This window comes from Protopterus annectens, chromosome 8.part0, assembly GCF_019279795.1.
Source record: "Protopterus annectens isolate FY-2018-M chromosome 8.part0, PAN1.0, whole genome shotgun sequence".
NCBI lineage: Eukaryota > Metazoa > Chordata > Ceratodontiformes > Protopteridae > Protopterus > Protopterus annectens.
In genome coordinates this window covers 63,060,599-63,084,958 of record NC_056741.1, presented here as the reverse complement: position 1 = coordinate 63,084,958, position 24,360 = coordinate 63,060,599, and the positions used below count along the sequence as shown (strand labels likewise).

Here is a 24,360-nt window from a genome sequence, read left to right as displayed (position 1 = left end):
ACTATAGACCTATAGCCATCCTGTCACCCTTGGCAAAAATCATGGAACAATGTATTTACAAAGAACTCCTACCCTATCTCAATCTGAACAGTCTTCTAGCCTCCTCCCAGCATGGTTTTAGACCATACCATAGTACAACCTCAGCCCTCCTATCATTCTCTCATACAATAAATCAAAACTGTAACAACAACAAGCTCTCCTCTGCCCTTTTCTTAGACCTATCAAAGGCATTTTACATGGTAAACCACCAGCTACTAATAAGTACACTAAAAACACTCTCACTAGATAAACAAGCAATTCTATGGTTTCAGTCTTATCTAAGTGGCCGACAACAAGCTGTATTATGGAAGGAGAAGCTTTCCACTCTATTACCAATCACCCTTGGAGTCCCTCAGGGGGTCTATATTAGGGCTTCCTTTTCTCCAGCTTCATTAATGATTTAAATACGGTCATCCCAAAAGTATCTTGTATTCAGTATGTGGATGACTCTACCCTAATCTGCTCTGTTACCTCTCCGACAGACCTACAGAATTTATCCCAAAGCACCTTTAATAAGGTAGAGAACTGGCTCACTCACTGGCATCTCCTATTAAATCCAAATAAAACAAAACTGCTACTCTTCACCCCACACGTAAGGTTCCTTTGCCATTACTTACCATAAAATCCAACAATGGAACCATAATTTCCCCAGAACCTACTACCAAGATACTAGGTGTAGTAATCAACAGCAGTCTCAAGTTCGATGCTCACATCGACTGAACTATTAAGACAGTAAATAAGAAACTAGGCTCTTTATATAAGATTAAACAATTCCTTACTCCATCTGCTAAGACTGTGATTGCCCGAATACAGTTACTTTCTACTCTGCTATATGCCTCTCCCATTTTTACAAATCTAAGTAAATCTGACCTAAATAAACTCACTAGCTGGTATAATAATATTGCTCGATTTGCCACAGGCTCACCATATAGACAACACCACTGTCTTAACCTTCAAGCTCTAGGCTGGCTAGAACTACCCTGTCAAATTCAATATAATCAACTAATTGTAGCACACAAAGTTCTCTGTCAACCAGAAATCACACCCATACTTAAAATTATCATCCTCTCATACAGTAACCTAAAAACTCTCCACTCCTCCAATAGAAGGCTAGCCCAAACATTTCAATCCAACAATTTAGCTGGTGACTATTTAACAACTCTGTTGGCAAAATCTGGAACTTACTTCCTACTGAACTCACTGTAGTCCCCTCTTTAACTCAATTTAAAACATCACTTAAAGAAACACTTAAAAATACACTGGCTATGCCCCTGTACAAACCCTGACTAACCCCTTCTCTATTTATAGGTTCATAGGTTCATAGATTAGTACTAAGCTAACTGCCCTTGTGAGCCATTTTAAGCCTAGCCAATCACCCCTTGTGAGACTCAAACCCTGCACCTTGTGTTTGTAAGGCAAACACCTTAACAATTAGGCCACCCTCCCAACCCTACATTTACTATGTATTTCCAAAAACATGGCTTCATGTTAAAAACTATCATAGATTAGTGATTGTACTACTGAACTATAGGAAAACTTAAGTAGCTATGTGCTGCTAAAATTACTGTGTTTGTGCATAAAAGTCAATAATTCTTAAAACTGTTATATATTCTGGCATACCTGGAATATTGTTGTAAGTGTTCTTGCACTAAGTATATAATTGTCAAAGTATGTAACTGTTCTTGTACAAAAGTATAGAATTGTCAAAGTTACTCTGTCTGTATATACATATCTGTGGAGCTTTTCTCCCTGGGCCTCCGCTGAAAATGGACCAAAATCCAGTCGGACTCTCCCGGTTAACAAATGTAAAATAAATAAAATTTGCTTTTGTTCAGTTTATAAGTCTAGTGTCTCAGTATCTGTTCAACAACCATATCAGTCTCTTATAATGTGCCTGATCACACACTAATTTGTCAGTTATATTAATAACACAGTCAGAATCTTTACTTGTGCAGCTGTTCTTTCAAGATTTTCTGGTACTGATGAGATAATACAGAGAAGTCTCAAAGGACTATAGATCCACAATTGCACATTAAATATAAGAAACCTAGATCTTGCTTCATCTAGGTTTTATTTGCCATAATCCTATGTAATACAGAAAATAACTTAGCATTTGATATTGTTGAGACCACTTTTTCTACATAAACAAGTGATGGTGCTCTCTTTTATCACTTTATTCAGATCTTATGGATTAACTCAAATCTTAGTCTTGACTTGCATCATAACAGTGACTGTAATGCTCTGCCATTCTGCTGGCTCCTTCTGCTTGTTCATGGCACCAAAGTTTGTCTTTTCGGCTTTTCCCAGTTAGGGGTCGCCACAGCAGAACTCCGGTCCGCTTATGAGTGGCAGTAGATTTTTATGGTGCCGATGTGCCAGCTCGATGCCCAATCTTCAACGAAGGCACGCCCATTCACGCATGTCTTTTGAAGGCCACTCGACCACGGGGAGGACATGCAGACTCCACACAGAAGGCACTCCAGCTGAGAATCAAACAGCAGAACCTCTTGCTGTGAGGCAACAATGCTACTGTTGCACCACCGCAATGCTTTCCATTATTCGCTGCTCAGTACTTCTTCTGAGAACCACAGGTAGTTTTATTTTTTTATTTATGTATTTATTGTTTACTGGCTGTTGGAAAGTGTTTAGGCACAGTCGGACCTGGGAGGGGGTGTTACAATAGAAGTATCCTACTATGAATATGTTTAATACTCTAGGCAACAAAAAAGTACTGCATAAAATATGACAAATGTGGGTGCAAAGAAGTACATTAATGTATTAAAACAAAATATCATACGATGTATTTGACTGTATATGATCAAATACTGTATTTGATATAAATAAATATGCTTAAACAAAATATGACACTAACTTTTACAATTATAGTTCACAAAACACAATGTTGCAGGTCACAATCACTTGAAAAGGTAATAGGTTGGGTACTGGCATGGATTAGTTGAGTATTATCAAGTGGACACCTCTATAGCATACATTACACGTAGGAACATTAACTTGGATGCTATACATTAACTGAGTTGAAGAAAGGAAGGTGTGTACTTGTTTGTTTTGCCTGTTTGTAAAACTGGTATGACTGGGTACCTGTGAGATGGGTATGAATAAGTTAAACACTATAGTTCCCAGTAGAATGTTACTTTGATTTATTAACTTAAAGGAAGAAAAAAGGAGAATTATTCTGAAAAGAATAATGTGTGTATTTTGCTTGGTACATGTATTAGACTATATACTACCGGTATAACATCTGGATCTGAATATGACCTCCTCCCAATAAGCTACTCAAAAGTGTAAATACATCAACATAGTAGGAGAAATATCACTGTGGCATTTGAGATGACTTTGCAGCTCTTGCTATAAACATCCATGTGTGTTTGTACATTGTGAATGTTTCACCATAACCAATGTTTTCAAGCCAATAGACGCAAAATATTAAGTGAATTGCTTTTCTTCCAGTGCTACTGTTTGGAAGAGGATTTTATATCTTCAATTTCTACATTCACAAATCAACAGCTTTAGGCCCAGTAGCTTTCTTTGATGCCCTGAATGAGTAAATAATGTGCATAATGCTTTATTTTCAGTGCCTTTCAACTTCAATGCTTTAAAAGCATTTTCTGACAAAATATTATATTCTGCACCAGTGTCTAGTTAAATTCTGAGCTTTTCCTTACATTCTTGTTGATTACATTGCTACACTGTCTTTTTATGGGTCTATATCAAATAATCAAACTTTTAAAAGTTCGAACACCATATGGTCAAGACCATATGTTCGAACTCTTAAAAGTTTGAAAATCAAAATAAAAAAAAAACAGAAAAAACCTACCCGAATGCTTAAGCAGGGGGGCAAGCCCACCTGCACCCTCACACCAACCGCTCTTTAAATATACCAACTCCGAGATCACACTACAGTGCAGACAATGGAAAACTTCATTTGCCGCACTGTATGGGGATCTCCGTTGAAATGTTCAAACTTTTAAAAGTTTGATCATATGGTGTCGACCATATGAAGTTTGAACTTTTAAAAGTTCGACAATGTGATAGGAACCCTCTTTTTATTCTCTGATTCCAGAGTATCAAGTTTTTCCATTTTACCAACGAATATTTCTTTCAGGCTTTGTCCAACTAACTTTCAGATAAATTCTTTTAAATACCTTCTCTAGGATTCAGAAGTTGCAGAAAAATGGGCCATTTGAAGTGATAACCAGAATCAGCAATTCAGCAGTAGAAGCAATGAGGAAAGACCTCAATATCAGGTAATTTGAATGTCTTTACATTAAGCAGCAATTACCTCAAGTGCTAACAAACATTAGTAATTACCTCCGGCAACCCATGCATTGTGATGCCACAGGTTGTTTCCTCATTCATTCCCCACACATCCAAATATCTCCAAACACAAACAATCACATTCCCATGTCTCTCATCTGTCCCTGACTGACCAGAACATTGATGATTTTGTCTCTTGCTTTCTCTGTGTTCCTGTCATGGACGAATGCAGACAAGTCAGTAATTACATCCATTAGAGTTTCATGTTTTTTCCTCTTTATCCATAGCTTCTGGATGCAAAATCTGTTGTTCTGTTAATGTTTTATGTGATTTAAAGTAATTTTTAAAAACTGTCCTTGGAGTCTAATATTCCCTTCTGAAATACAGCCAGTGTTCATTAGTCAACACCATCTAGATGTTTTTTCAGTTTCTGAAGACATCTGTTAGAATAAAGGATGAAAGCACTCATTTTCTATCGACTGTGGCCTTTTTTGAGTGCTTAGTTGCATATATGAAATCCCCCCCCCCACACACACACGCACGCACACGCACATACGCACACACGCACGCACGCACACACACACACATGCACACACGCACACACGCACACACGCACGCACGCACGCACGCACACACATGCACACATGCACACACGCACACACGCACACACGCACACACACACACACTCACACATATATAAATACCATATATCAAGCACACTCCTTCTTCATCCGGTCACACTCGCAAACACACTCACGCATTCACCCATACACACAACTACCCTAACTATCCCCAAACTAACCCCCTACTGCATCCACTGAGGCAGACACATACTCACACACACACACACACACACACACACACACACACACACACACACACACACACACACACACACATATATAAATACTCACCATATATCAAGCACACCCCTTCTTTATCCGGTCACACTCGCAAACACACTCACGCATTCACCCATACACACAACTACCCTAACTATCCCCAAACTAACACCCTACTGCATCCACTGAGGCAGACACACACACACACACACACACACACACACACACACACACACACACACACACACACACACACGCGCGCGCACAAATGCACACACGCACACACACACACACACTCATCTGAGACCACACATGCAGCCACACACATACAAACATTCACATACATACCCTTAACACTACCTGTCTGGTGACTCCCCAGCACTTACCTCTAATGTGATCTCACTCACTGAAAGTTATGGTGAACTGAACGTTTGACCATGTTAATTAATGTGGCTGTTGGTGGTGATTTACACAGCTGAGAAATTCTATGAATCACTTATCGGCATAAATAACTCACCACAGGCATTTTTGGAAAACAACGCAAGATTGACTATCATGTGTCTCCGCTGGAATACCTCATTTACATTCGAGATACAGCCCGATGCAGTACTGTAAATCATCAAGATTAATACTGTAGTACAACTGCTTAGAATCAGAAATGGCTAATGCCAATGTTAAAGAAGCCTTACTTTTTCAGTTAACTAATTTGCTACACAGTGGGTAACATAGGTGCTTACGTTTAGTTTGACTATGTTGCCAATAATGACAGAATGTGGGATGATATCAAAGGCCTTGGCCAGGTCCAGCTAGGCAGTGTGAACTGATTTGTTTGTCTGCTATATCGGTGACATGCTCAAAGAAGCCCACCTTCAGGAACCAGGATTTGACTTTAACAAACCCAAACTGGCTTGGATCTAGGACCAGCAGACTATCAATTCCTTTGCTAATTTCTATAAAGATGTGTTCCATTTCTTTGCAGATACAGCTGGTGAGGAATATAGGTATGTAGTTTCCTGATCAGCAGTGGATTCCCATTGTGCAACAGGATGATAAACTCAGATCTCCATTCCTCTGGCACAAATACAGTGGAGACGCTGAGGCTGAATAAGCTAAGTAGCAAATCTACCAAACAGTGCCTACTGCTAACAAAAAGGCAGTCTTGCACATTATCAAGAGCTAAGGATCAGGTGTTTGTGGCCTTGGAGAAAGCATTTAGGATCTGCTTGAATGGAATCAAGGGGGGGTGGTGTGGGTATACTAATACATTTTTTTTAATCTTTTTATGAGTGTGCTAATACACTGTGGGAAATTATGAGGAGATAAGAGAGTAAAATTAGAGCTGAATTTTTCTGCTAGTATATTAGTTATGTCCTCAGGGAACAGGTAAATGTTGCTGTTGTTTCTATGTATTAGATCTGAGCATTGCTGGGCATTACCTCTAAGGTTTCTGACACTGCAGGAGCAGGCTTTGTGGTTTGTCCTTAGAGGTAGTAATTCTCAATTTGTTCTTTCTTTTGAAAAATTGTTTCTCTGTTCTTTGTTAATCTTTTTAAGTTCATCTCTATATGATGGGATATTAAGTTTGTTTTTACAAGCTATGAATTTCTCCCTTTTACTCTATAGTTTCTTTACACTGGGGTTCCACCATAGGTGTTTATTCATGAATTTGGCATTGTATTTATATCACATGGGGCCAGATGTCTTGATGCATGCTTTGTGTTGGGCATAGAAATTATCTACAAATGTGGCAGCATGCGAGATGAGGTCATCAGTTTGAGGCGGACACTTACATTGCATCGGGTCATTACTTAGTTGGATTAAGTTTGCCTTAGAGTAGTCTCTAAAGACAGAATGATTTTGTGGTAAATCATGTTGTAACCTCATAGTGAGTGTTACCAAAAAGCGGTCAGATTTGGCCAGTGATGTGGTAACTGTAAGTTTTAAACATAGTGTGGCATTACTGGTGAGAATCAGGTGTAATATTTTTGAAACCCTTGTTGGGACTTGAACAAGATGGTCTAAGTAGCTATTATTAATGCAGTCCCAGACTCTTTGTCTGTTTTTACTTGTGGTGGTGTAAGTTTCCTGTTTACAGAGGGATAGTTGAAATATCCCAAGGGAAGAGTATTAGGCTTGAAAGGGAAGGATGTCAAGTTTGTTTAGCTATGGCTCCTGGACTGCACGTGACATGTTGTGGAGGTACTTTAGTGGGCTATGATATGATACAGAGGGGTATTTACCATGAAAAGCATGTAGGGTCGTTGTCATGGCTTATGAATCTGCAGGTAAGATGGCTTCTCAGGGATTCAGACACACATACACATAAAACCGTTATTTTCTGCATTGGGTCTGAAAGGCACTGAATCAGTGCACTGTGGGGACAGTATCACTATTCTGAAACTATGGTTTAGTAACTATAGCAATGTCTGTATCTGTTTCACAGACATCGTTCTTCCTGTACATCTTTCATGACCACTTCTCATTGCTGTTATTCTTAGTATGTATTTTTATTTAGTTAATTAAACTATTTATTCATTCATCCATGTATTTATTTACTTATTTATTAATTTGTTAAATAGGTTGGTGGGCTGGTCTAAAGTCTTTTTCAGACATGACATAGGTCAATTTGAGATACAAGAAGACTATCAAACAGTACAGGTACAGACGTGGCACAGGTTACAATGTCTACAGGTAATACAAGTGTACAACAGAGTAGAAATCTAGAAATCATATCGTTTATAAAAAAGTTTGCACGTGGAGTTGTTTTTTGGAACATTAACATTCAATACAAGTGCAATGCTTCAAAATATGGTCAAGTACTAAAAGAAAGAAAAAAAAAGACAAGGAAAAAGATGGAAGTAAGAAAATAGGGTAAATTCCCTGATGCCCTTGCCAAATTTCCTCTAGGCAGTATGAACACCACCCTGGGTCTCCTCTGAAATGAGGCCAGTGACCTAATGGGACTAACCTGGTCAAGAAAGTATGAATAAATAATAAAAAGGAAAAAACAAGTCTTGCAATTTATTTGCATTCAGATTTTCACCCAGTGTCAGTTTCATGTTTGAAATTATACACTTCAGTGTATGATGGAATACATACATATATGCCTGAAGTATACTTTAGTAGATCAGACTGATAAGCCTTGAGGTTTGCGATAATTTTAATTTATGTTATGATGTTGCCTTCAGTAGATGTCTTAGCATTATTATAGCAGATGTGTTTATACTTGGTACGGTATTTACATTTTTTTTTAATTTTTCTTCTTTGACTCATACAATCTTACTTACATTTCAAATACATGTCAGGTCTGCCTCTTTTAAAAGCCTGTCCCTTTACTGATCATTCTTATGTCACAGTCTATTCTATTATCAACAAGTCTGGAAACTTTATTCTCTTTATCTTGGTTCTTTATCTCAGTAACATACGTATCTACAGCTACCACTTAGCCCTGATTTCTTTATTCATTCATTCTTTCTCTAATAACCCAATAGTGCTCATGGGAAAGGTGGAGCATGCCCAGCACATAATGAGCAAACAGAAAATAGAATCTAATCTTGAACAAGATGCCAGTCTATGCCAGGACATGAGAGCGCACATGCACGCACACACGCACACGCACGCACAGATACAGACGCACACGCACGCACACGCACGCACGCGCACGCACACGCGCACGCACACACACACACACACACACACACACACACGCACTCGTTTTTACACTTTCCCTTTTTCCTTTACAGTTTCCTCCTAACCACTCTTGATATCTACTAGTAGTACACAATTCTCTGTAATACCAACACAGATCCTCTCATGCTAATGCTAATTATCTCTTTAGTAATCTATACCAATGAAATTGATAACTCTTTTTACGTTACTCCACTCTGAAAATATAAAGATGTTTCATTTGTTTCCAGCTGACTTTTCCAGATTTATAATTTGTTATGCTTATTGCGATGTAATTTCATTATTTTTCTATTGCTATTGTTGTTAATATGTTGGAGCTTTTCTCCCCAAGTCCCCACTGAAAAGTGATCTTTTAACACCCAGTCAGACCTTCCTGGTAAACAAATGTAAATAAATAAATAAACAAACACATCTGGACATGATGTGCACCCCTGGGGGTGTGGAAAGAATTTAAGAAAGAAAAAACAGCAACAACCTGTGTTGACACAGGGAAGATGCTCATTCTTCACAGTAAAGAACACCTGTTGAATAATAAATGACTGGATAGAAGAGTTCTTCCTAGGCTTAAAATATTTTCTCCCTATAAATGTTGTTGAGTCTTTTGCCTCTACTTGAAAGATAAAATGTCAATTTTCTTGAAGCTTTCTTCTCCTACAACATGGACAAACATTTCACACTGCATCTTTTTAGTCTTTCTTTTTTAGCTATTTTGATTATAACGTTGAACAAGTTGAAATGTTGGATTCACAGCTTCCAGTTTCCTCCTAAATTACCTTGCAGCAACAGAAGGCCTAGTGGTTGCAGATAGACCATCTTTTCTATAAACAAAATACTGTGAAAGCTTCCCTTGAGTTACGCAAGTGAAAAACAAAATGGTGGCTTTACTTAAAAAAATAATAAATCTGAACTGCAAATTATATTTCTACACTATGAAAAATAACTGACGCAAAGCCAAACTTGTACACTTTTACTACTTTTGACACAATGTAACATATGTAAAAAAAATGACTTGCTGTTGTATTGGCTACTGCAGGAGTTTCAGAAACCATTTGGCTGGCTCGAGATGATTGTCATTGTTGAAGTGACACCCCGACCCCATGTGCACAATGGGGAAAAGGGGTTGAGGATGGATAGATGGAGTGCAGTTTTGTTCGGCCACACAACAAAAGTAACTGTATGACTCATTTTAGGGACCGATCACTACCTCTTCTACAGTGTTGTTGTCACCCCTAACAACTAATGCCATCCTTCAGCCTTACTACAAAGTGTCTCAAAAAGTCTCAGAACCAGACAACCTAACTGGTTAATAAATAATCAGTAAGAAGCTAGATATCTAAATGAATAAATACTCAACTCATGACTGAAAAGATCACTTCCTGTAAAATAAATAAGCAAATAGCAAGATACTAAGTAAATGTTAGTGGGAGGCAGAGGCTTGGATATACACCTCTCAATTTCTTAAAACATGAAATCTGGACAAAGCATAAGGTAATGAGGGGATAAAGGCCCAGATATAGTAATAGATTTTAAATATTACTCTTATAAACTTAGAAAGTTGTTAGAATAACAAGATTTGTGTTAACATGCATTTTTCTGAAGGATATGAAGTCTGCAACTCCATTATTTATTAACTTCAATTCTCAATGTTTGCCAGAAAACCACAAATTTTATGAGGAACAAACTAAAAATATGAGGCAAAAATCTGTATATTCTTCGAAAATCTGTACAGTTGAGAGGTATACTGAGGTATTATGTAGGCATTTTACTTTCTGGTAACTAGGTAAGTTTTCTAGGCTCACATGCCAGAGCACAGGTATGTTTAAGCGACTTGCACAGAGTCCTATTATTACAGAAAAAGGGGCTGAAGGAACCAAATTCAGCTACAGGATTAAGTTTGTTAACAAATCATTGCATTACCTGTTTGTACTGTAGTTATGTTCTGACTGTTTATCTGTAAAAAGAAGTCATACATTTCCAAGGACTTCACATCCATTGACTTTCAATGCATTTTATGAAATTATGTGATCATGTCTAACAGACTGTGGTTTTTAATTGCATGTTGTTAAAGGTCTCTCAATTAAACTATCCAAAGTCACTCATATTACAAAGCTGATAATATATGGGGTATGCAGACTTATTCAATATCATTTTCAGCAGTATGCTGGACGCTTGTCCAGGCACCTACTAGCTTGCCATTTTGCCAATTTTCCCTTCTTACTGACAAAAGGCTACCTGTGGCGAAAAGTGATTACTGTCAAGCAAAGGGATTCCTGCCTGCCTCTTGGCTAGAAGCATCACATCCAGTCCCTACCTTTGCCTTCCAGGTGGTTAGCATACACAGTGCCTTCAAGCATCTTTTAAGGGCTGAGATGGGTCAGGCTACATGGGTCAATCATTCACCACACACTTACCAGTGAACATTATCCCCAGGCCTGGTACCAGTGATGGGTCCTTATATCCTGTTCTGGGCAAGGTTCTTAAATTCTTCAAGTGAACCATCATGAATAAGAAACATGGCAATCTAGGAGGACTTTTAAGCACAGCCAGCTGTTGCTCTGTTTTGACAGGACTCATATGAGGTTGTTTGGGCACTTTGTGAGGATGTTTCCTAGGTGCATTCTGTGGATTGTTAAGTAGACATAACCTATTGGGAGAAGGCCATGGGGCTGATCCATAGTACTTTGAAGGGATTTTATCTTTCAGTTCAGCTGGTAATGCCTGATGTGCCACAGCATGAGGTGGGGACCATTGCTGGTGACAGGGGTAACTGGCTTATGCTGCTCAGCTTGATACCAGTATGATCTCCATCAAGGCAAACAGTCTAGGAAATAGATGTATGAAAGTTGGGGAGGGCCAGTGAAACAAAATGGTATCAAACTCTTTTCTTATTTAAAGGTTCTACAATCAAGAAGGATCGCTTTAAATCTGCAGATTATTCCAGTGGAAATTACTCTCTTCTGATGTCTCAGCTTGAGCCCCATGACTCTGGACAGTATACCTGCAGCAGTTCTGAAGCAGATTTAAATAAAGTAAACCTTCATGTTTATCTAGGTAAGCAACATCAATTAGTTGTGTTTCTACTTATTTTAAGCTAGGTTTTCAGATCACTGATTCATACCTACTTTGTTGAGCTGTTTGTTTGTACCCAGCTGAACTGGGGTGGGCTACCTGCTACAACTCTGAGATGAGATAGCAGATGACTAGAGGCTTCTGAGCTTCCAAAAATGATAAGGTGTCTGTTTTTTTGCTTATTTATACTATTTACTGTACTTTTGTATTGCTTGCCGCCTACTTTTATACTGTACTTATTTACTGTGTACTAAACTACACTGTTGTATTGCAATTGTCTGCTTTACTGTGCCTGTTAAATCACATTTTATTCCTGTTTTCACTGTTTACAAAGCTTTGTTGTTAGTTTCACTGTTTGTTAAGTAGTTACTGATATTGTAAACTGTTTTTAAGCTATCTGTAATACTTGTTCTGGTTTTCCCACCAAGCAGTGGTTAAATAACTGATCTGCTAACTGTTTAAGACATTCTTTAAAGCCTCCTTGCTGATTTTCTGTTGTTTAAAATGTTTTTTAGTGTCTCACTGCTATTTTTCTGCTGTTTTCTGCTGTTTTAAACATTCTCTAGTGTTTCCCCACTGAAACTAGGGTAGCTAGTAGCTGTAACATAGTACAGATACAGGCGTGCTGCTTTTGGAACTGTTTGTAGTGGTTTGTTTGTTCTGAGCACATTTTCCAGGCCATCTTGGATGAGAAAGGGCTTATCGAGAGAATTGTGCTGATTGGGACCTGTCTGGTAAAGGGAGGCCAGTCTAGGGTTTGGAATAAGCATCCTCATTGGTCCTTTTGAATCTTTAAAAAGTGTTTTCAAGTTCTTAGCTTCTGGTATTTAGGCCCTGCATTTGAGCAGGTTTCTGCTTGTTTGAACTGAGATGAATTGAGGTGAGCTACTAACCACAACTTCGAGCTGAGATACCAGATGAATAGAGGCTTCTGAGCTTCCAAAAAACAGTAAGTTGCCTGTTTTTTTGTTTATTTATTTATACTGTTTATTGCACTGTTTTATTGCCTTCCACCTATTTTATACTGTATTTACTGTGAACTAAACTACACTGTTGTACTGCAATTGCCTGCTTTACTGTGCCTGTTAAATCAAATGTTATTGCTGTTTACAAAGCTTTTTTGTTAGTTTCATTGTTTGTTAAGTATTTACTGGTATTTTTCACCATTTTTAAGTTCTGCTTGTTCTGGTTTTCCCACCAAGCAGTGGTTAAATAACTGATGTGTTAACTGTTTAAAACATTCTTTAGAGCCTCCTTGTTGATTTTCTGTTGTTTTAAATGTTTTTGATTTTTAGCATCTCACTGCTATTTTTCTGCTGTTTTAAACATTCTCTAGTGTTTTCCCACTGAAACTAGGGTAGCTAGTAGCTATAGCATAGTCCAGATACAGGCTTTCTCCTTTTGGAACTGTTTGTAGTGGTTTGTTTGTTCTGAGCACATCTTCCAGACCATCTTGGATTGGAAGGGGCCTATCTGCACTTTTGTGAGAGAATTGTGCTGATGGGGACCTGTCTGGTGAAGGGAGGCCAGTCTAGGGCTTGGATTAAGCATACTCATTGGTTCTTTTGGATCTTTTTAAAATTATTTTTCAAGTTCTTAGCTTCTGGTATTTAGGCCCTGCATTTAAGCAGGTTTCTTTTTGTTTGCACATTGTGCAGTATGGTGCACTACCGCACAGTTGTGTGCCAAAGCCAGACAGTTAACTTCAAAAAAATGTCCCTAAAACCCAGGCTGATATATTAATCCACTGAGCTCCTCTATGGTCAATTCTGAATACCCATCCCTAGTGACAACAGTCTTCAACTTAGCATTATGGACAGTTGTAGTACCCTTGTCTCTCCCACCAACCTTGTTGACTTGGCAATCTTGAGGTAGTGTACAAATTGCCTCATGTACACAGACAACCCTCTACTAATAACACACTCTACTACAGAGTGTGAGAGATGTATTTGCACCAGGAATCTAGAATCCATGCTCTCTCTCACTCAAAATAGTAACACAGAGAAGGTTGTCAACTCTTCCACCACTACATATGCTCATAGTACGACTACTCATACACATACCACTACTCATAAACAAAGTACCCTTCAAACACGTAAATCTACATATGCGGAGGTTCTCTCGAAAAACTTACTGAAACACCAGAGACCTCCAAAACACAAGACTGCTACAACTAACACACTCCCCACAGCACCCATGACACATAGCAACACCAGTGTCTCACCCACCAAGCCATTAAGGCCTAACACTCAAAAAACAGGATTCCTCAGATCACGCATGCACTCAGGTCTCTCAGCAACAAGTACCGTTATGACTCTGTCATAATTCATGTTGGTGTGAATGACCTGAGACGTACTTCACTGGACTATATGACGACAGACATGGTTGAACTCTCTAAGTATGTGTAGCCTTGAGCAGCATACTACCATCACCTTGAATGATGCCACAGTATAAACAAAAAAATATTGATTTCAATAATTGGCTCGATTTTTGGTGTCAGTTAAAGGGGATCCAGTTCCTGTCAGCCTGGGAAACCATGGTCAATAAACCTTGCTGCTTTACCAGGACAGTTTGCACCTGGCACCTCTAGGCTTTTAGCTACTGGCAAAGGCTCTTGCCTCCCCCATAGTGCCTTTTTTAGGCAAGGCCTCAAAAACAGCATTACCAATGTGAAATTAAACAATCAGAGCAAAATCAGGGTCATGCTGCTTAATGCTAGTAGCTTAAAATAAAAACTGCACTCCCTGGAAACACTTCTATCACTAGAAGATGTAGATGTCTGCAGTCACAGAAACCTGGTTCAAGGCCTCACCCCGGCCTTGCAAGGCTACAATGCCTTCCACACCTTTAGACTGCAAAATGAACACATGAAAACCAAAGGAGGTGGTGTTTCAATCTATATTAGAGATAAATTCACCTCCCGTCTAGTTAGACTGGACAACTCCATGGGGTTACTCCAGGTCCAGGTTACAGTGGGTAAGACCCACATTCAAGTCATAGCCAGTTATACATCTCCCTCCATGGCTCACAACCCCCATGAAGCCTATTTGATAAACCTGAAGACAATCTAAATTTTACCGAACACTCTGGTTATGGGGGATTTCAATTATCCCACCAACTGGGAAACCTATGCTAGCCTTAACTCACTAGCGTAAAAGTTCCTTGGCTTTGTTAATTCAAATGCCCTGGAACAAATTGTCCATACCATGACAAGGGGAACAAACATTCAGGATCTGGTCCTCACCAACATGTCAAACAGGTGCACTGCCGCAGCTGTCGGACCCTCATTAGTTAAAACTGACCATGAAACAGTCACCTTCAAGCTGGCACTATCACTAGAACTCATAAAGGGTGAAATCATACTAAAAAGCTTTACCAAGCCAAACTATACCCTCCTAGGTGAGGGTATAAATGCATTTACAAGCCCCACCCCAAGCTGGAAATGGTAACTATGCCGAAGCTTACACTAAAGCCCTGTGCAATCACTTGAATAAGTGTATAAATGTGGCTGTATCAGAAAGAATCCTAGCCACAGCCCCAAGTAGAAACAAGCTGCTATGATGGACATCCAGCATCAACAAACTTTACAATAAATGCAAAAAGTTGCTGTCCAAGAAAACAAAGGAAAGGCCCCAACAATGGAAAAGCACCCTCCTCAGCCTCAACAGGCAAATAAGACAACTTGTCAAATCCTCTAAGATTTCCTTGAGAGGAACTTAGCAAGTAGAGACAAGAATAACCATAAAGACTTTTGCAGCTATGTACGTAACCTAAAGGGTAGGACCCAAGCATGTTCAGAACTAGTGGCCAAAGGTATCACACTCACTGACCCCACAGGAATAGCAAACCTGCTAGCAGATAAGTTCGGTGAAAATTTCTCTCCCTTATCCCCTCCTAACTTACAAAAACCCTCCCCCAAACTTCCTCCTCACCCTACTTATCTTAAGAGCAGGTCCTCAAAGCCTTGTCCAAGGCAAAAAACACAGCCACTATGGGACCAGATGACATCCCAGGCTGTCTTCTAAAAACAGGCTAAAACAGGAACTAGCATCACCACTAAGTACCCTTTTCAATCATAGCCTAACCATAGGCTTTGTTCCTGTGGGATGGAGAACAGCAACAGTTATTTCCTTCCAGAAAGGTGGCCTAGCAACATACCCAGGGAATTACAGACCCATAAGCCTGACCAGTCTCATCAGTAAGGCCATGGAAGGTATCATTATGAACCTCAAATAATGACATTGGTGACCTCCAAACCCTGGTTCTTACCCAATTTGGCTTCTTGAGGGGCAGACCCTGCCTGTTAAATCTGGTGTATTTCTTTGAAAATGTGACCAAGGCCTTTGACAAGGGCAAATCTGTGCACCCAACATACCGTGACCTGGCAAAGTTTTTCAACACAATCCCACATTTAGAAATTACCAATAAACTTAGCAAACTGAATGTAAACCCCTTTGTTGTAAGATGGTTGCCAACTGGCTCACAAATAGGACACACTATCAAAGTGGGTGATTCCACATCAACCAGCAGGGCTGTTACCACTGGGATGCCACAGAGGTCAGTGATGGGCCCCATACTGTTTGGTATATATTTCTCAGAAGTTCAGGTCAAAACTAAGGGGTTGTGGCTAACCAACAGATGAATGCAAACTAGGTGCAAACATTGATTCCCCAACTGTCAGTATATTCCAGAAGCATCTCACACAAACCACTGACTGGTTTATTAGTCATAGTCTCAAAGTGAATGCAAAGAAATCCATCTTCATTCCCTTCGGCACAAATAATGTCACCTCACACTGGGTAAGGGACCTGGGATCACATGTTGACTGTGATCTTAACTTCAATCACCATGTGTCTGTTGTAGTAAGGAAAGCTTTCTATGTAGTACACTTGATTAGTAAAGGCATCTCCTTGAGAGCAAAAGAAGTTATACTCCCACATACTTGGCACTTATCTGGCCCATAATTGATTATAATGCCCAGTTTGGCATGTATTGTACTAAGTACCTGCAGCAATTAGACAGCCCACAGAGGTTTGTAACAAAGAAGATCAAGGAACTCCAGCTCGTGCCTTACACAGACCAACTAAAGTCCCTGTCACTATACTCTGTATCATTTAGACTTCTTACGGAGACTTGCATCTGGCCTACAGAACAATGCAGGACCCTAACTAATGAACTTGCTGCATATCTGTAAATCAAATGGGACTAGGGCTACCCATTCCAGGGACCTAAATATGGCCTACAACTTAAATAGGAGATGTTGGAGGGACAGATTTATCTTCCAGCAACTGCCATGTCTTTGGAATAGGCTACCAATTCATGTGAAACAGAGCACCTCTATGATATTGTTCAAGAGGAACCCGGACGAGTGGATGGGGCACTGTAAATTCTTACTGAGGAGAGAGCCCACAACCCTCCTGGAGATGGGCAGTCATCACTAAATGCATTCTTGGGTATTGACTAACATTTCTATGGCATTACATTGGGATGAAACGGCAAGGCTTAAAATGACCTCATGTTTGATAGCCTAGTAATCTTCTATGATCCAGTGATCCTATGATCCACGCTTAAATGTATTTCTCTTATATCCGCATAACTACTGTTTTTCAGATTAATAATGAAGGTCTAGTTTACAATGTTATCAACTTTTTTACATATGGCCCATACCTGAAGTGTATATTACAGTTATCAATAGTCTAACATTTGATATATGTATTAACATTCATATGCACTTATTTGCAATCTAAGCACAGGCCCAAAATGCAAGCAATTATTTGCTCATATGGACAAACTGCCAAGACATTTGCTGGAATGATGAGCCCAAAGGAGGATGAAACATGTCCATAGTTGCTGGAGTCTGGCTTTATTAGCTAAATACATAATAAACACCTTGAAGAATAAGTAAAGAGTCCTTGAGAAATGTAAAAGCCATTAAGGTAGAACACATATGTCTTTAAGTATTATTTTGCAAGTTTCCCATGATGTTCTTATCAAAGAATAATTTAAAAAAAAAGTCTGGCAGAAAGCACACATTATTAAGACTATAAGCTGTTAACTAGCTGCTTCCTATAATCCAAGGCTTGATTCCCTCAACATCCATTTCCCTACTCTGTGAGTCTGAACAAGTCACATGACCAGGCTGTGTTCTTGGACAAATGGGAAAATGGGCTAGAAACATCAATGGTCCACTGGACTGCATGCCTAGTACCTACCTAGGAACCTATATTAATCTACAGAATAATTTTGATGTTGCTGCTGAGTATGTTTCAGTGTTTACAACTGGTTGCTATCCCCAAGTGAGAAGAGAACAAATTCTTGCTAATCCTGCAACTGGACAACTAGCACCTCATCACTGGCTCTAGATATCAATAAATGTCTCACGTGCAGCTACAGTACCTCCCATCTTGTCTTGATACATGGCCTTGGTGTCTTTCTCCACAAAACTAAAGCATACATGCACACACACACACACGCACACGCACACGCACACGCACACACACACACACACTCACACACACACACACACACACACACACACACACACACACACACACACACACACACACACACACACACACACACACACACACATTCATGGTTCCCGCTGCTCATCTCTTTACTAGTATGACTCTTGTCACAGTCCATGTGGGCATTAATGCCCACCCTGGACTATATGAAAAAAGACATTATAGAGCTTTCAGATCATGTTTCCTAGGCAGGTATGAACTTAGCTTTGACCAGCATTCTACCTTCTCCAAGAATGATACCAGAATATAACCAGAAGATGACTGACTTTAACAAGTGGCTTAGTTAGTGGTGTCATTCTGAGGGAGTCCATTGTTTGTGAGCTTGGGAAGACATGAGCAACAGACCACGCTGCCTTTTTAAGGCACTGCCAACTTGATAAACCTTCTGACATATTAAATTCTACGTAAGATAAACTAAAGGTGCTACTGCTCAATGGTAGGAGTCTCAACAAGAAGTTCCACTTCCTGGAAGCACTCCCTACCCTGGAGACTGTTGACATCTGTGCAGTTACTGAGACACAGTTTCAAGCCACGGAAGGCACCCCGGCAATGCAAGGCTATAATGCCTTCCAAACATTTAGAACACCTACCACACAAAAAGACAAGAGGTGGAACTGTATCAAAGTAAGCACATCTCGGTCTTCCAAGATTGCTGCACACTGAGTAACAGAAACTCAGCAGAGAAAGCCAGTGGACTTACATTTCTGGGTAAATTTCAGTAAATGAATAGTAAATGCACTGTCTGGATGCCAGGAAAGGGGAAGTACATAGGACCTGAAAGAAAAATCAGCTACAAAAAGTGATGAAAAATCACTGACCGGGAGGACTACTGCATCTGTTTAGCAAAAAGCAGTGCAAGCTCCAGATGTGACTTCCAGTTGCCTAGAGGAAAATACGGAATCACTGCATGCAGACCTGATTAAAATAGACAAGGCATTGATGGAGTATGTTAACTCAAATAGCAAAATCTGGAAAAGAATGGAAGAAGCTTTAAACAGATATTCAGATAATAGGTTCATAGGTTCATAGGTTGGTACTAGGCTATCAGCCCTAGGGCCTATACAAGCCTAGCCATAACAATTCCCCTGGCTATTTCTTCCCACACTCTTATACAAAATAGATCTTTAAATACTGTGTCAGAATACATTTGGAAGACATTTATTTTATTATTTTTGACACTTAAAAAAAAGGCAGGAAATACAGCATTGCTATAAAAACAGACTACCCATGTTATAAGAAGGTACATCAAATGTCAATTCATCAACTCAGTGTTTACTAGCATATGTCTCAGTAAGCTGTAATATAATTTTATCTTATGAAGATCAGACCCATTATTGAGTATAGTGCCCCTACGGCATGTACCTTGCCAAGCACATGCAGCAGCTGGAGAGACCACAGAGGTTCCTGACCAGGAAAATCCAGGGTCTCAAACACCTATCACATACAGATAGACTGAAAGCTCTGCCACTCTACTCTGTCTCATACAGACTGCTCAGAGGTGACCTGTATCTGGCAAGGCCATCTCAGACCCAACCTTGATGGAGTTGCTGCCTATCTGTAAGTCAAACTCCACTCATGGAACCCACACACAAGGCCTTAACCTGGTCTGTGATAGTAACAGAACTTGTTGGCAGGAGAGATTTGTGTCACAAAGTCTCCCCTTCTGTGGAATAGACTCCCTCTCCATGTCAAGCAGAGTACCTGTCTAATTTTCTTTAAGAGGAACCTGGATGACTGGATGGGAAACAAAACATATCCCTGGTATCCCACCTGTGTCCCTGCTGGACAGGGGAAACAGGTGCTGACTTTGATGGAACATGGGCCAAATTCTTGGCTAGGCTTATAAGGGCCTCTGGGCCAATAGCCTAGTATCATCTATGAACCTAAGTATGTCAATGCGGAGTGCAGATACTAAGATCATTACCTTGAAGCTACAGTAAGGCATTCACATTCCAGTCAATCAGTGCAAAACTACTCCAAAACTGCATGCATATACAATATATATATATATATATATATATATATATATATATATATATATATATATAAAACATATGCATCCCATACATAGACACACACTTATGTACATGCACACATACACAGACACACACACACACACTCTCTCACTCTTACCATACAGTCACTAAAGCTCTCAGTTTCTTTGCAAAGAAATCAGAGGCAGAACCAAACAATAATGGGGGACAGAGGCTCGAAATAAAAAATATATATATATTCATACAATTCACTCTGAAAGTTAATACAAAATAATCTAAAATATTAATACAATTGACTCTGAAAGCTAATAGAACAACATATTATATATTAACATGCTTTCTCTAAGAGTAAGAAGGAAGACACTCTAATGACTGGCATACTGAGTAACTAATCCTGACTGAGGTAACAGGAAAAAATGTTATGAGGGACAGGGCAAAACATGAGTCAAAATCAGAGGTCTTTGGCTAAGAGTTAACACGCATATGCATAAGTTATGTATATTTTGTTAACCAGGTTAGTCCCAGTAAACCTATGGCTTCTTTTCAGTGAAGACCTAAGTTAGTATAAATGCTGACCTGGGGAAAATTTGGTAAGGGTATTGGGGAAAATTCCTCTACACTTTTTGATAATTAATGTGCGATTTTACATCCACCTGAGCTACCACCAGCTTGTGTAGGTAGGGTTTTATTTTAACATGTCGTTCAAATAATGGCACACAGAAGTGTTCAGCAATCTTCTTATGCTGCACTGCAATATCTGTATTTGAAAACTGAAGCCAAATACCCACTGGGATCATATGCACTACAAATACCCACTGGGGTCATATGCACTACAAATACCCACTGTGGTCATATGCACTACAAATACCCACTCCGGTCATATCCACTACATATACCCACTGTGGTCATATGCACTACAAATACTTACTTAATCTGTATAAAGGGTCTCACAGAAAGACTGGACAGGAAATTACCACACAGTTTAAAATAAATCCTGTATATCAGAAAAAAGCCCACCCTAATGCAGTCAACAAATATAAAGAAAATAAGCTAATAATGTGTGGAAATCTCACCCATATGCAAAAGTAACTACTCACACAATGCACAGTAAAACTGACAACAACAAAAAAGTAAAATAAAATAAAACCTAGAGTGCAAAGCTTTATACTTTTTAAACGGTTACTCTAATTAAATGTTAAAATAACGCAGCAAGCACACCAAATGCATCCTTTCCACATAGTTTCTTCAGTAATTCCACTATACACAAGAGAGGGCATACATAATTCACAGTTTAAATATGAATCTCCCAAACATAGAAATGTTCACATAAGGTGATAAAACTGCAAAAAATAGAGGTCAAAATGAGAAAAGGTCTGGCTGGATATAAGACTGCTCAAGAAGTCATGTTTCAGGGAATAGTGGAATTGGAGGACAGAGCACATAGGGAAAACCTGGGATTTTCTGCTTTACCAGAGAGGCTGGAGGCAGTAGACTGCATTAATTTTATGAAAGCCCAAATAAGCAACTGGACTGGTATTCTACCACAAGAGTTGTTAATTGAAAGGGCACATCTTGTGTGTGCTCCAAAACTGGCTATGAGAAAGCAACCTAGACCTTTAATAGTAAAGATGCAATCCTACCAGCAGAAGAAATTGATTCTGACAAAACCACAGCAGAAGGACAAAATACTAAAAGTGGGAGACAATAGGGTGTTTATGGAGAATGATTACTCATTGTACACCAGGCAGAAGAGGAGTAAATTTATTCCAGTATTGAGGGAATGTTGAGAAGTAGGCATGAGATTCAAACTGCTGTATCCAGCTATCTTCAAAACATTTTTTTCCTGGAGGGACAAAATCATTTTTGATGCAGTACATCCTAAGGAGAAAATACAAAAGTTTGCCTAACAAAAAGTGAGTTGTAAAACAGAAGGTAATTATGCTTCTTGTTCTTCTGATAACAAAGGCCACAGAGAGACTGTCAGTGGAACTATTTCCAATGTTTCAGTGGAAAATGCTTGACATAAGAAAAAGAGCACAAGAATTGACTAGAAGAGTCAAGAGTATTTTGGAAATGAAGCAGAGACATGATTTGGGAAATAAAGATGAAGAGGAATATTTATTTATTTATTTATTTATTTTACATTTGTTGACTGGGCTAGTCTCGCTGGATACATGTCCATTTTCAGCAGAGGCCCGAGGAGAAAAGCTCCACTATATACTAGTAAAAACATTCAAACAGGACAATAAAAGAAACAAAAGAAACAAAAATTATAAGAATGTAATGAACAAATTCAATGTAGTGTAGTTACATTTACAGTAGCACGTTAAGATAGGTAAACGAAACAAAGGAGAAATACAGATGGGATCCATGATCCCATATTCTTTCATAACAACTATAAAAATCAAAAATATTTACAATATTAAGAATTATGATAAACAATTAGTGCCTGGGCACTAGTTCTAGGAAACAGAAATTGCACAGCAGGGATGATTAATAGGTTTAAAAACAAGGTGAGATGACATGTTGCAGTAATACATCATATAAAAGGAGAAAGCGACCTTGTAGAGAAAAAAGAAAGTCCATTTGAGAGATAGGCGAGCTACAGAGGGTTAGTATTGAGAGAAGGAGAAGTACTGAAGAGAAGTATAAAGAAAGTTAGATGGGAGGTCAGTCTGGATTCAAGCAAAGGCATAGCCAGTGGGATTTGAGATAGTTTCTTAGTTGTTTCTTGAAAAGTTGTGATGAGCCCAAAGTAGTCAATTCTGTGGGGAGTTTATTCCAGTATGGGCCAATAGTATTGGTGAACAAGGAGTCGCCTGCCTTATTGTGTGACTTGAGAGTGGCTACTAGCAGTTTGTTTGCAGAGCGAAGGGAAGAGAGATTCTTGTAGGGGGCCACAAGGTTATTGAGTATGGGTGTATTAGTAGGGTAATGGAGAATTTTATATGTGATGACTAATTGATGTAATAGAATAAGATGTTGAAGTTCAAGCCAATCAAGCATTTTGAGATTAACACAATGATGTGTGCGAAATGGGGAACCTGTAGCAAACCTAGCAATGCTGTGGTAGGCCGTGGCAAGTTTCTGAAGGTTAGATTTAGAGAGGTTGATAAAAGTTGGGGAGGAGTATAGTAATGTGGAGATGAGATGAGTTTGGGCTAGGGACACTTTAGCAGTTGTTGTTAGAAAGGGCTTAAGTCTGTAGAGGGCTCCTATCTTTTTATTAACAGTTTTGATAGTAAGGTCAATATGGGCGCCAAAGTTCAGTTGATTATCTATTGTTACACCTAGTAGTTTAGTGGATAAATCAGGTGAGATGATAGTACCGTTGGTAGATGTAATAGAAAAGGAGAGAGGGGCTGACTTAAGGGTTGGAGACAATATGAGTAATTTCGTTTTTTTGGGATTAAGGAGGAGACAGATATGTTGGAACCAGTTTTCTGCTGCTGTGAAGACTTTTTGGGTGGAGGAATAAAGTTCAGCTGGAGATGCAGCAGAACAGACGAGAGTTGAATCATCTGCATACTGAATACATGTGGATGTCGGGAGAGAGGAGGACAGGTTATTTATAAATATAGAGAAGAGAAGGGGGCCTAAGATGGATCCTTGGGGGACCCCTATTAGGACTGGGAGCTGAGAAGATAGGAGGTTTTCCCAAAGGACTGCCTGTTTTCTTTCTGTCAGATATGAGACAAACCAGCGCAAAGCTAAAGAGTCAAGAGCAAGAGATTGTAGAGTGTCTATCAGAAGTTTATGATTCACCATATCAAAGGCTTTAGAGAGGTCAAGAAATAAAGCTGAGGAGTATAGGTTGTTATTGCGATTTTTGTTGATAGTGTCTGTGAAGGAGAAGAGAGCAGTAGAAGTACTATGAAAAGGTCTAAAACCATGTTGGGAGTCTGCAAGACGGTTATTTAGTAGAAG

At 39.2% G+C, this 24,360-nt stretch overlaps 1 protein-coding gene across 2 annotated transcripts in view; it reads left to right on the top strand.

Moving 5' to 3' along the window:
• Positions 1-24,360, top strand: part of LOC122808648 — a 360,612-nt gene that overhangs the window by 45,431 nt on the left and 290,821 nt on the right. For both annotated transcript variants that reach the window (XM_044079618.1, XM_044079617.1), the window contains exon 2: positions 11,739-11,894. In XM_044079618.1, the coding sequence (XP_043935553.1) occupies positions 11,739-11,894 (156 nt within the window). The remainder of the gene's footprint in view (positions 1-11,738; positions 11,895-24,360) is intronic.